The sequence below is a fragment of the Solea solea genome, chromosome 5, assembly GCF_958295425.1.
Source record: "Solea solea chromosome 5, fSolSol10.1, whole genome shotgun sequence".
Lineage (NCBI taxonomy): Eukaryota > Metazoa > Chordata > Actinopteri > Pleuronectiformes > Soleidae > Solea > Solea solea.
This window is the reverse complement of record NC_081138.1, coordinates 30449517-30463326: the sequence shown is the minus strand read 5'-3', so window position 1 is coordinate 30463326 and position 13810 is coordinate 30449517. Positions and strand designations below refer to the sequence as shown.

The following is a 13810-nucleotide window of genomic DNA, read 5'->3' as shown; positions in this document are numbered from 1 at the left end:
GCAAAAAGGACGCTAATGTCGAGGAGAACTCTTGTCACAGTCTGAGCAAAACTCATAAACATGATTTTATTGGCTCGTGTTTGTGCTGGAATTATTCGTATAACCTTAATGCCACTTGGAAAGTTGAACATTTCTTAAGCAGCTGCAGCAACAACAACCTTGTGGGAGACTTTTGTTTGACCCTGAACTTATGAATGTGAGATTATTGGCTAGCATAGCGTGAATCGATTTGCTGCTGCTTGACCCACAACGAGCGGTGTTTCAGCCGAAGTCTCCACTGCGTGGCTGCGAAACCTTCTACCTTCAGAAGTTTGCCGGAGACAACTGAACGTAGTACTTGAGATAAAGTTGAAGAAACTTCACCTCTCGTCCATGAGGTTTCTTCAGTTCTGGTCTTCAACTTAACTCAAGCGAGTCCAGTCCAGTCCAGCTAACTGCTCAAGATGTCTCTGACCAGGACGACTGAGAACCTTCACAAAAACAGAACCATATAAGTCCGTAAGTTGATGCAGCGTTAGCCACCAGCCTGTTGTGACTCCGCCTCCGCCGATGGACGAACAGAACAAACACAAGGACGAACGTCGCTCAGACTTTCTGCTGAGCATCAGAGCTGAACATCTCACCTTCACTGTCAGACGTTTTAGAGAAAATACCAGCACCACAAAAGGTACCACATTAAAAACATTCCTAACAGATATTTAATTTCACCTTTAACTGCCATGAAGGTTTGTTTTATAATCAATGACCTCAGTTAATGATTAAATCACAGTATTTTATGTTTTCCTCCATAAAAAGATCCGATTGTGATGGGTTTACAACATAACTTTAATAAATGAGACATTTCTATCGACAAAACTGACATTTCTGTCATGTTCCATTATTATTATTATTATTAATATGCAGCCGTCCTGCGTTTGAAGGGAAAGGACGGTTGGAGCGGATTCTCTCCTCACTGTGGATTATGATAATGTGATTTAAGGACTGGCCTCTGCCTCCACTTTTCAACTTCTGGATGCTGATTATCATTCTGCCCTGAGGTTTATTATTGCTTATAGAACTCATCCTTGCATCCTGTATATAATAAAAAAAGAGTGTGTTCTGAGAGACATGATAGGCTTATGCATTAGTTTATCTACACGGCATTGATTGGGGAAACTGAAATCTTATATCACCAGAGGGACTGAAGATGTGCTCTTTGCTTCGATGCTCACAACCTCTTTTAGTCCAATAACGTGATCTAAAAATCTATTCTTCAGGCCTCTGGGCAAGTTTTAAATCCATAACAACAAAACTTAAAGAGTGAGAATCCTTTTGTATTCAATCATAAAATAACCATAATATGCCGATAGATGTTTGATGATGCACGCCCGATAATAACGGAACAAGACAAGAACATTTCTGCAAATGTAGGCGCACATTTGAAGAAATTTCCCCCGCATTACTACAATATTCTGCATGGAGATGCTGGAAATGTACAATTTTAACTCTTTGCATCTTTTTCAATTAAGGGTACACATGCAACCGTTCCATCTTAGTCAAAATGTAATTATAGTGCGGACAATTATTGTTCATTTTCAGACTTGTGGGTACATTTATGTACCATAATATTGTAAAGATCTTTAATTTGATAAGGTGAAAAGAGTTCTTATAACACGTACAAATTAGTTTTTTCAAAACATTTGTACCCTTTCAGATAAGATACACATCAGTACATCTTTCCATTGCATTGCCCACCCACTTTTTAAACATACTTGTTTGCCCTGTAGCTGTACTATATATTTAAATGAGCTGTATTTCATCTTTTGCTATATTTAAATGTGGCCACTTTGTTATTCTTGCTTTAACTGGTGGAAGGAAAACTTTAAAGCTGTAAAAGAGCTCACCACTTGCCACCTAAATACTTGTTCCCAAATAAACAATAGAACAAATGAAGAAACCAGTTTGTGAAGGAAAATGCGGTCGGACACTTTTGAAACACGTCTGCGTGCGGTCCGTGTTCACTTGTCCTCCAATTGTGTCAGCTTTTGTTACACAGAATAAATCCCAAGCGCCTCAAATATGTGGGTGGATACCAGACACGCTGTACATGTGCGTGTGGGGTAATTGCGGAGTGATGCAAATGGGTTGTACCCAGTGTCAATCTTCACGTGAGATCGCGCCAACATTCCCTTGTGCTCTCCACACAACACACGCACATGCACACTGAGGGCGAGCCCAGACAAAGGCCCACGGTTCCCTCGGCGTGGTTGGCTCACAGCCTGTGAACTCTGAGACGGCTATTTGATAGTGTTTTGCTGCACCATGATACGGACTCCAGGCATTCCAACCATAGCAGAATCATTCCCACACACAACACGCTCTGGAGCGCAGCCAGCAAACCTGTGTGTACAGTATATAACGTTACTGTACAGTTAGTTAGGAGCTACTTATAGAGAGAGTAACCTGGATATATATGTGTATATATATATATATATTGCTGATTGTCTTCTGGAAATCCAGTTTGTACTGAGGGGGTAGGGTAAGTGCTCGGATAGAAGACGCTCTTGGAATGGTTGGGTTTTCAAGAGCTTCTTGAAGATAGACAGAGTTTGGTGTTCTTCCATCAAACTCAAAGTCCTTGCTTTGTGCACTGCGGCACAGTCATGTTGTAATAGAAAAGGACCTTCCTCAAACTGTTGCCACAAAGTTGGAAGCACAGCATTGTCCAAAATGTCTTGGTATGACAAAGAGTTAAGATTGTCCTTCATTGGAGATGATGGAGAGCCCAAAGCCTGAAGACTGAAACACCTGAATTCAATACAAATACCTTTGTTCATGTAGTGTATCGTTTGGTGGTATATGGTTGTATACAACCTGCAGGTGTGAACATACCCAGTTTTCCGCAGAGGAAGCGGACTCTGTAGTTGTGACACAGGCCGTGAGCCTGGTCCTTGTTCAGGCAGACGAAGCCGTACTCCTTGTCGTTCTTGTGGATCACGTCGCCAGTCTGGTTCCACGGTATGCCGTCATGGGTCTCAGCCTGACAAAAGGAAAGACAAGACGTTATTGTCTGAATGTCATGACGTAAAGCGACACTATGCATCTATTTGACTATAAAATACCAGCGACTTGGACAAAGAGAGAGTCTTCATCACTCCTCATCCTGAATACCTTCTTTTGTGCTGTGTAACTTTCCCTCTGAGTCTCTACCCCGTTGTGGTCAGGAAAGTGCTTTCATATTCTGAAGGCCGGTGCAGAAAGAATGAGGAGAGTCTTCTTCCCTCGGGCCTGTCAGACCCTGAATAAGGCCTGACTCTTTTATCACCATAACACTTATTTTATTACCATAACATTGGTTCTTATCACCATAACACTGATGGATGCTGCAATGCACAATTGCACCAAGCACTGCGTTTCAATCTATTGGTCCTTTATGTTGTGTGTCATGGTTTTAACTGAAGATATTTATGATTTAAGTGTCAAGCTCTGCTGTTCAAGTATGTCCAGACAGATGAAAAGATCGTATGAGAAACTTGAAAAGAGTCATAAATTAACACTTAAAGGCCTTGAAATGCAGATGTAGCTCATACGTCTTCACACATTATATACTGTATGTTAGACGGAGAAAACTGACAACTGTGAAATAAAGAATTTTGGGGGTAAAGACTGACAACATCCTGCTGTGTTTTAACCATTCTAACCAGAATAACTATCATCACCCTCATTTCACCACCAACACTTACGATGTTACGCACGTCTGTTGACATGTAAACAACTAACTGGCGTCATCTTGGTTCGGAAAAACACATTCCTTATGAACCTCAGTCAGGAATGGTGTGTTTTAACAGTGTTTTGAGGACACCCTGGTGTGTTTTAACAGTGTTTTGAGGACATCCTATTGTGTTTTAACAGTGTTTTGAGGACATCCTGGTGTGTTTTAACAGTTTTTTGAGGACATCCTGGTGTGTTTTAACAGTGTTTTTAGGACATCCTGGTGTGTTTTAACAATGTTTTGAGGACATCCTGGTGTGTTTAACAGTTTTTTGAGGACATCCTGCTGTGTTTTAACAGTGTTTTGTGGACATCCTGGTGTGTTTTAACAGTGTTTTGAGGACATCCTGGTGTGTTTTAACAGTGTTTTGAGGACATCCTGGTGTGTTTAACAGTTTTTTGAGGACATCCTGCTGTGTTTTAACAGTTTTTTGAGGACATCCTGCTGTGTTTTAACAGTGTTTTGTGGACATCCTGGTGTGTTTTAACAGTGTTTTGAGGACATCCTCGTGTGTTTTAACAGTGTTTTGAGGACATCCTGGTGTGTTTTAACAGTGTTTTGAGGACATCCTGGTGTGTTTTAACAGTGTTTTGAGGACATCCTGGTGTGTTTTAACAGTGTTTTGAGGACATCCTGGTGTGTTTTAACAGTGTTTTGTGGACATCCTGGTTTGTTTTAACAGTGTTTTGAGGACATCTCTACACAGAAGGTCTACATGGTGAGGACATTGAAGAAAAACCATTATCTTTTTCTAAAACTAATCCGTCTTTTTTTTGCTGCCAGAACCTAAACACATTTCTAACCAGAATAACTATCATCACCCTCATTTCACCACCAACACTTACGATGTTACGCACGTCTGTTGACATGTAAACAACTAACTGGCGTCATTTTGGTTCGGAAAAACACATTCCTTATGAACCGCAGTCAGGAATGCAAAGGGAGCTTAATTTATATGTAAATATTAGCGTAAATTTGGTTCATAAACGTGAGCTCACACATTTTTGTGGTTTGTAGAAACGTACGAGGGGGACATTTGATCCTGGAGACACAAAAGTCGTACTGTACACACACCACTGTTACTCAGTTTACTGTCATAGAAACAGATCCTAGTCCTTTCCTGTCATGTATTATATGTGATGCATTAACTTGTCTTTCTCTTTGCAGGTAAATTAATTTCATTTAGGGAGCGTTAAGCTCCTAAATCCCTTTCTTCCCCTGGTGATTCAGAGGGAGTGTCAGTTTACTCTCTTCATACCTTGTGATGGTTTTTGGAACAATTTTGTAATGATTTTGGAAATGAAACTGATGAAGACAGTTTTTGACTTTTAGGCTAATACTTTTGTTCCTGCAACCGTCCATTTACCACGTTTGTCTGTAAACGTATTTGTGAAGGACGTTATGGTACACAGTGGTCACTCGGTGTGCTTTGTAGACATAAAAGACGCACAATAAGGTCTATAAAAGCCAGGTAGTTCGTTCAATAGCGGTAGGTAAGTAGGTAGGTAGGTCGATAGAAGTGTATATAGTATATATACTGTATGTATATATAGAGAGAGAGATAGCAAAACAATAGTGCAGTAGAACAGTAGTAGGACCAAGATTTAAACAGGGTTAAATTAACTGATTAGGATAGAATGAAATTATATCAAAACAAATGATGATTGGTGGTTGATTAATCGATTAATTTTCTCAGTGATATTCCATGTGACACTGAGACCAAAGTTATCTGTCAACATCTGGCTGGTTGTGGACGTGGAAAGGTTCTTGTCTCACATCCAGTCCACTTTATGAAACACTTTCCCATGGCCAACATCAAAGTTGCCATTTTACATGGAAACTGTGAACGTTTCAGCGGTGCTTGCACCTAAATGAGTCCTGTCCTGTCCAGTGGTTTTCTGTTCATAGCACACGTGGTGACATAAACACAGTGTTGAGGTCTGCAGCGGTTACCAGATCTCCTTGTTTTTGCACACAGCTCCGTTTGTTTAACGGAGTTTCAACGTCTCCAATTTTCGTGCCGTCACCGTTTCTGACATTCTACACAAAAAAACCCAACAACAACAACTCGCTATGACCGTGTGAACGCTGGTGACCTTCAGCATTAGCGTTAAAGCACTAACATTAACAAGTACAGACAGTCTGAGGTCATTTCCTCTGGACTGTCAAGATGATCCAAAACAAATCAGAACCACATTATGTAACACAGTGAAATGAGAAGCCAAACACTAAAAATAGAGAGGCGAATTAGACAGAGAAGACTGAAAACTGAAGAAACACAACACACACAGAACTGGCAGGCTAATAGAGACATGATGGTTTTGAAAACTAATGCTAATGAAAACACAGAAATTGCATTTACTAAAGAGTAAAAAGCAAATAATAAATAAAAGGTTAAGCATTTCTCAAAGTCATTATTTTACCAATTTTTGAATAACATATTTGATCTAAGTGGTTCCCAATAACTGGGTCGGGACCCACGGATGGGTTGTGGGACTTTTTTTGGGTCCCAAACCATTTATTAAAAACTTGTGTTTATATGTTTTAAATAACATAAATGCATAAAATGAAGTTGTGATCCAAACACAGGGTTCCTACACTTTGATTGAGGTGAAATTCAAATCGTCCATGGCGTCCACTTTTATGACTATGACAGCTCTTAGTTGGGGTGTTACTGAGCCACAATTTCTATATAAAACCAAATACTTGAAATTGAAATTACTCATCACATCCGATGATGGAGGATGTTGTTTGGAAACAGGTGTTTGATAAAAAAAGTGGACTTTTAAAGTAGTTTTCTTTTGCCATTTCAACATCAAATTTGTCAGAGTGCTGAGGCCACACCTTTTGACGTAGAGAAAATCCTTTGGTAACTTTAAATCAATAACTTGTCTAGAACACATGGACCGAGTTTGACGCAGCTAGTTCAAACGTGCTAGGTCGAGTTTGTTCAAATGTGTAGACTTAGGCTGACTTCTGGGTGGGGGGAGCCAATGAAAGTACATTATAATTTTTATTTCATTTTTTTTAATCGGATCAACTATGTACGACTTGGACACAATCGAAAAAATCTAAAATTTAGCATTTAATGCAATTTTGGCCACTTTTTCTCACGTCAAAATTTCTCAAGAAACTTTGGAGTAAGCCTGACAAACTCACCACTTTTGTCTGACCATGAACCAACTTCTGGGGGCGCTATAGAGCCCTGGGGCTACAAACAGGTTTGTGATCTATGCCACTATCGCATTTTCTCCAGCCCTGACCTCTGTGCCATTTCAGGAGTTTTTATGCACGTTAACATTCGTGCTCGCGCCTAATGATGAAGCTGAGACTGAGGCAGAAAAAGTGCAGAGCAGCAATTAAAGCAGAGCAGTTGGAGCCTTATGTCTTTATGGTAATGGTATGAGTGTGAGAGTCTGTGTGGGCAGAACTGGCACTGCTGCACATCAGTCATAGAAGGTTAACAGCTGCAGCTTTATGGTGCCAGACTGAGTCACAGTGAGAGTCTGCGGCCGCGCCGTGTCCCAGCAGCTCACTTACGAAAGGCCGGCTCGCTGATGATCATCACCTGACTGCATGGATGGAGGACGCAGGAGCATCTGGAGCTCCAGCACATGTCTGCCTCTCTTTTTTAAAAGACCATTAAATAAATGGTTTTGGGTTTTTAAATGTGGTTGAACGAGGTACTGACACATTGTCAGCACGGACTTGTCCACCTGTGCCCCGCCCTCACCAGGAAGCAGCCTGAGACACGGCTGCTCGACCTCACTCACAACAAATTTTAACCTCTTGTACAAAAGGAGAAGAATCATAGAATCTACAGTATTTTAAGAATGTGTTTCTTTTGTGACTGAAAACTGATGTTTGTAAACAGAGCGAACACACACACACACACACACACACACACAGCCTTCACACGTCCACACTTCCAAAAAAACCTGAACTATCCCTTTAATACAACATTATTATTGTTACTGGCTACATGTATGTGTGAGATTAAAGCTATAACTCTCAAGGTTTTCATCACACACTATAACTGATACTATTTACGGTCGTCTTATTTTCTGCAAAAGCCATTAAATATGTCCTGTGTGAGTGTGTGAGTGTGTGTGTGTGTGTGTGAGAGAGGGCAGCCTCTCATCACAGTACATCACCGTCGTTGCCTCTCACCGCTGCAGTAGGCAGGGTTTGTTTGGGATTATTGATCAATAATCCCGGTACATTTCAGCATAATGTAAACAGAGTGATCTGACAGAGTGTGACTCTGCCGCCGCACTTTACTCTCGACTCGGCGTTTACAGCCTCGCGGCTAAACATGAAGCGTCATAGGAGGCTTTGAGCAAACACAGAGCGGCTCCTCTACGCAGTGGAACGCTTACAAACGACACTTTCAGAATCTATAAATAACTCAAAATGCCGGGGGGAGACTTGTTCCTGGTTTTTCCATGTCTGGACACAAATAGTAAGTCCCTCCGTGGAATGATTTCACCAGCAAAAACTGCTGATGCTGCAAAGAAACCTTAGAATCCCTTTATTTCTTCAATGATTTGGCCAGTTTTCATACAGAGTACGAAAAAACACACATTGTTGTCAAAGCCTGGGTTGGGGTTTGTTTTTAGGGTCCCAAAAAAAAACACATTTGGAAAGTTTGCAGAAACACTGTGCTAAGAAATGCGTTTTTTCTCTTGCATTTCAATGTATTTAAAATACCGAGTTCCGACTACAAATGCAGCGACGCAGCGACGCTCAAATGTGCTAGGACGAGCACTAGCACTTTTGTCTTTTATTCCATTATTGTTGCTTGTGTTTATTTGTTCATGTGTTTTCTGTATATTGTCTGTTTGTGTTTATCCATCAGGCAATTATGTGTAAATATGATTTTTATACACGTGAATATATAAGGAGGGGGAGGAAAATACAAAGAGTCAAATTATAAACACAAACAGAGAGATTCAGACATGGAGAGAGTGCTCCTCTTTGGATGAAAATCAACAATCAACTGTTTGTCAAGTGTTGTTTCCGACTGCAGCGTTAAAGGCAGTCGAGTGATGAAGCTCATTCTGCTTTAGTGAGCTCTTCTGGAATCATTTTTAAATACTGCTTGGGCAAATGGAACAAGAGGCTCGGCGAGCGTGACACGTTGGCTGGACGACTGGAGGCAACAGCAGGCTAATCACCGCGTTTACTGCGTCCTGCTCATTGTTATTGAGAGACTGCATCATTAAAACATCATGGGTTTGTTTGCTTTTACTGTAAAACCACGGAATGTGGTGTGTGTGTGTGTGTGTGGCAGAGGCAGGGGTGTGGCAATGATATTATAAACAATTACATCCTGATTATTTGTTCATCCTCGTTCTATTTTGCAGAAAAAACTATCTCAGACCAAACCCCATTGAGAAAATCAGCATTTTAAGGTGGCGGGGACACAGGAGCTGCTGGTCTACTGCTGCCTCGTGTGGCGAGTTTTTGTCACTGCGGTATATTTGATCAAAGGATTTCAAACACAGATGTCATGAAATAAGACATTGGAACTCACTGATGGAGGCAGCAGTGGATGAATGGATCGCGTGTGCTGGGATGTTAAAATAGATGATTTTCGCAATGGAGTTTGGTGCAGGAGCGCGAGGGGTTAAAAAAGTAACGTTTCACAGCGAGTAAACATAATTTAAAGATATCATAGACTTAAAGGTGGGGTGGTAGATCATTTATATTGCTTAAAATGCTCTTCACACCCCGATTGTAACCAATTAATGAATGCGTTCTCACAAAAATGAAAAATGTCAGTCACCTGTGGAACGGACAGGCCTGTAAAAACCATCCTGAACGAATTAATTGGATCATGATGCATCAATCAAACTGCCACACAACTCAATGAATCTCAATCACGTTCACCTCCAAGGTAAGATACTCGTGATACTCTGACGTCACTGTGTGGGAAACTAACATCTGCGGTGCATGTATTTACCTGTATGTCCAGCGGACTGCCACACAGTCGGTCTGGATAGGCCTCGTGCAGGTCAGACAGTTTCTCCCAGTCTCCAGATCCTCTCTCGTCATCTCTGTCAAACCACTCAGTCCACTCTGCCTCTGCGGGACACACACACACACACACACACACACACACCGTCACAGCCAAGTTCAATGGTCAGACAGATATTAGAATAATCTACATCAAGGTCTTGGCTTGTCGTCCATTTAGACTGTCAGAGAGCATTTGTACAAAAGTAATTGAGGGGCTTTCTCCTCTCATTATGTTCCGTGTCTGGCTGCCACAGTGGGGGAGATGCATTTAACTATGAACCTGAATTACAATCTGGACTTTGGCACACAGTTAGGCAGCCTGAGAACGTCTGAGAGCTCGTCCACCGTGTGTGTGTGTGTGCACGTGTCTCGGCATGTGTCGGTTTCATTAAAAGCGATGCTCTCTGACGGGAGATGAGAAGCTGTTAATTGGACGCAGCTTTGAGCAGCAGTGGAGCGAAGTGCTCAGTAACAGCAGAGCAGCACGAGGCAGACGTATCGACGAGGAGATGATGTGGTGATGATATCAGAGGGCTGATCGATGGCTGCTCCAGAGGAATTTAAAGAGTTTACCAGGGAGGACGGAGCAGGAATAGATCTGTTTATCAGTGTGTGTGTGTGTGTGTCTGAGACCTACGAAGGAGTATTAGGGCCAGCAAAAAAAAAAAAAAAAACAGCACAAGGGAAAAAAGCAGGCAAAAATAAATAAATCCGGCACAAGAAAAAATTATCGATGGCCATGGCTGCCTCTACAGATGCATCAATTAAGCGGTACTTCAGAATCAGCTATAATAATAAGGAAATTCTCTCTCTTTTGGCTCATAAACACGGTGTGGTGATAAGTATTAGGATGCTGAAGAGGCTGTGTCGGAAACTTGGTTTGTTCAGGAGGATAAACCATACAAACTTGGAGGAGGTGGCCGCATTTATACAAAATGAAATAGCTGACCTGACTTTTTTTTTTTTCTTGTACCGGATTTTTTTTTTTTTTCCTGACTTTTTTTTTCTTGAGCCGGATTTTTTTTTTCTGACTTTTTTTTTTTCTTGAGCCGGATTTTTTTTTTTTCCTGACTTTTTTTTTTCTTGAGCCGGATTTTTTTTTTTTCCTGACTTTTTTTTTCTGACTTTTTTTTTTTCTTGAGCCGGATTTTATTTTTTTTTCTGACTTTTTTTTTCTTGAGCCTGATTTTTTTTTTTTGGCTGTTTTTTTTTTTTTGGCTGGCCCTAATACTCCTTCATAGAGACCAGTAGTCCTCATGGAGACCAAAACCTGGTCCTAATGAGACCGAACTTGTAAGATTTGAATTGTGGTTATGGTTAAGGTTAGGATTAGTCATTAACTGGTTATGGCCAAGATGAGAAACATTGATTTGTTTTGGCTGTTCACCTGAATGGAAGTCAATAAAGAGTCTTTTAAATGATAGCTGCTATAAATGCTACTAAAGCTAATGCACGATCGTGAAGTTACAGTCACAAAGTTACATTAGTAAAGTTCTGAAAATAAAGTTCCGATAGTAGAGTTATGCTAGTTAAGTTAAGATAGTAAAATCCTGATAGTAGAGTTACGCTAGTAAAGTTACAATGGTAGAGTTATGCTAGTAAAGTTAAGATAGTAAAGTCCTGATAGTAGAGTTACGCTAGTAAAGTTCCGCTAGTAGAGTTATGCTAGTTAAGTTAAGATAGTAAAGTTAAGATAGTAAAGATACGATACTAGAGTTGCAGTAGTAAAGTTACAGTGGCAGAGTTATGCTAGTAAAGGTTAAGATAAGATAGTACAATTATGTTAGCACAGTGACAGTAATGAAGCTCGGATAGTAGTTACGATAGTAAAGTCGTAGATTACCTTGGACCCACTGGCTGTTGGCAGTGATGGTGAAATGATCTCCATAACTGGTCTTAAAAACACGTGAACTCCGAGCCTCTGAAGAAGCCTTGGTCCCTGAAAACACACACACACACACACACACACGATACAAACTTAGGCCATTTAAGATAAAAACCACAACAGGGGTCATGTGTGTTGTTTCTATGGCGATGACATTTCATTGAAACAAACAAATCACATTCCCACACATCTGAACTGTGATCTTGAGTTACATATTGTGTCGGGAACAAACAGAATCTTCTCCCATGTGACGTTTGTTTTTGACATATCGCAGCGGTGACGTCGTTCACGTGGAGGTAGAAGAGGTCGTCTGTGGTGTGTGTGTGAAAAAACTGAGCCAAGAGTTCAAGACCCGGTGGAGAACAAATGTGGTGTGTTTGTAATGGAGGGAATGTTGACGTGATGAGGGGAAGAAAACTGCATCTTTTTCAGAGCCAAAACCAAACTACATTCATTCACCGCCCGTAACTTAGAAAATGGAAGCAAGTCTGACGGCACTTTGGGTGGCAGCGTCTTTCACTTAAATCCCATAAAGCATGAAAATCATAGAGAATGTTTCGCCTCCTCTCTTTGGGAGAGTGTGTTTCAGTCACAGAGGCAGAACAGAGGCTCACAGTCGCTGCAGGAACTCCACCAATCCTCTGCTTTCTGTCTCCGCAGACTTATTTCACACGACACCTGCAGGAGGCTGATTTTATTTTTAGTAAAGTAGTACAGTTACGGTAGTAAAGTTAAGATAGTAAAGTTACAATAGTGGAGTGACGGTAGTAAATGTCCGATATAGAGTTATGCTAGTAAAGATCTGATAGTAAAGTTACGATAGTAGAGTTACAGTAGTAACTTTCTGATAGTAGAGTTATGCTAGCTGAGTTAAGATAGTAAAGTTACAGTAGTAAAGTTCTGATTGTACAGTTACGCTAGTAAAGTTACGGTAGTAAAGTACCGATAGTAAAGTTCTGAGTAGAGTAATGCTAGTTAAGATAGTTAAGTTCTGATAGTAGAGTTACGCTAGTAAAGTTACAAAAGTAAAGTTCTGATAGTAGAGTTACAAAAGTAATGTTCCGATAGTAGAGTTATGCTAGTTAAGATGGCAAAGTTCTGATAGTAGAGTTACGTTACTAAAGATCCGAAAGTAAAGTTCCGATAGTAGAGTTATGCTAGTAAAGTGCTGATAGTAAAGTTCCGATAGTAGAGTTATGCTAGTTAAGATAGCAAAGTTCTGATAGTAGAGTTATGCTAGTAAAGACCAGATAGAATTATGCTAGTTAAGTTAAGATAGCAAAGTTCTGATAGTAGAGTTACGTTACTAAAGATCCGAAAGTAAAGTTCCGATAGTAGAGTTATGCTAGTAAAGTGCTGATAGTAAAGTTCCGATAGTAGAGTTATGCTAGTTAAGATAGCAAAGTTCTGATAGTAGAGTTACGGTAGTAAAGTTCTGATAGTAGAGTTATGGTAATAAAGACCAGATAGAATTATGCTAGTTAAGTTAAGGTAGCAAAGTTCTGATAGTAGAGTTATGCTAGTAAAGACCAGATAGAATTATGCTAGTTAAGTTAAGATAGTAAAGTTCCAATAGTAGAGTTATGCTAGTTGTGCTAGTATTTCTCCCCACAAAAATACCTCCATTTTAACACCTGCCCAGTCAATTTATCAATTAAACTTTATGTTTTTTTATGCAGCACTTTTCACACCAGTGAAAAGTGCTTTACAGGGAAAACAACCACCTCAGCCGACATATGGCTGCTGTTAAGAATTAAAACAACAACAGCAGCAGCAGCAGCAGCGAGGCAGAGAAGGAAACTCACAAACAGCCGCGAGGGGAAACACTGGATCAGAGCGGGTGATCAGAACAACACGTAAAAATGTAAATAGTAACATAAAAAAAATGAAAACGATAAGTAAACAAGTGTATAAAAGTAAATAAATGAATTAATGAAGAAAATAAATAAGTAACAAAGGATAAGAAGCTCCCGTTACAGTAGATGGGTCTGGTTATTTAATAGTATTTTGTTATTCTTACTGTAGGTTATTGTAAGATTCATCGAATCATTTACTAATTGTTTTTTTTTCTTTCTTTTGTTTTGACCTTGGCAGATGTTTGCTCACTCTTGAGTGATTTCTCTTTTTTTTATTATTTTTAAAGTTTGGAGCGA

The 13810-nt window shown here is 40.2% G+C and overlaps 1 protein-coding gene across 5 annotated transcripts in view; it reads right to left on the bottom strand.

The window, feature by feature from the left end:
- The window catches only part of LOC131459309 (cell migration-inducing and hyaluronan-binding protein-like), a 161932-nt gene that overhangs the window by 41503 nt on the left and 106619 nt on the right, over positions 1 to 13810 (bottom strand). For all 5 annotated transcript variants that reach the window (XM_058628971.1, XM_058628972.1, XM_058628973.1 and 2 more), the window contains 3 exons: positions 11616 to 11711; positions 9717 to 9838; positions 2872 to 3019 (listed from right to left, as the gene is read on the bottom strand). In XM_058628971.1, the coding sequence (XP_058484954.1) occupies positions 2872 to 3019; positions 9717 to 9838; positions 11616 to 11711 (366 nt within the window). The remainder of the gene's footprint in view (positions 1 to 2871; positions 3020 to 9716; positions 9839 to 11615; positions 11712 to 13810) is intronic.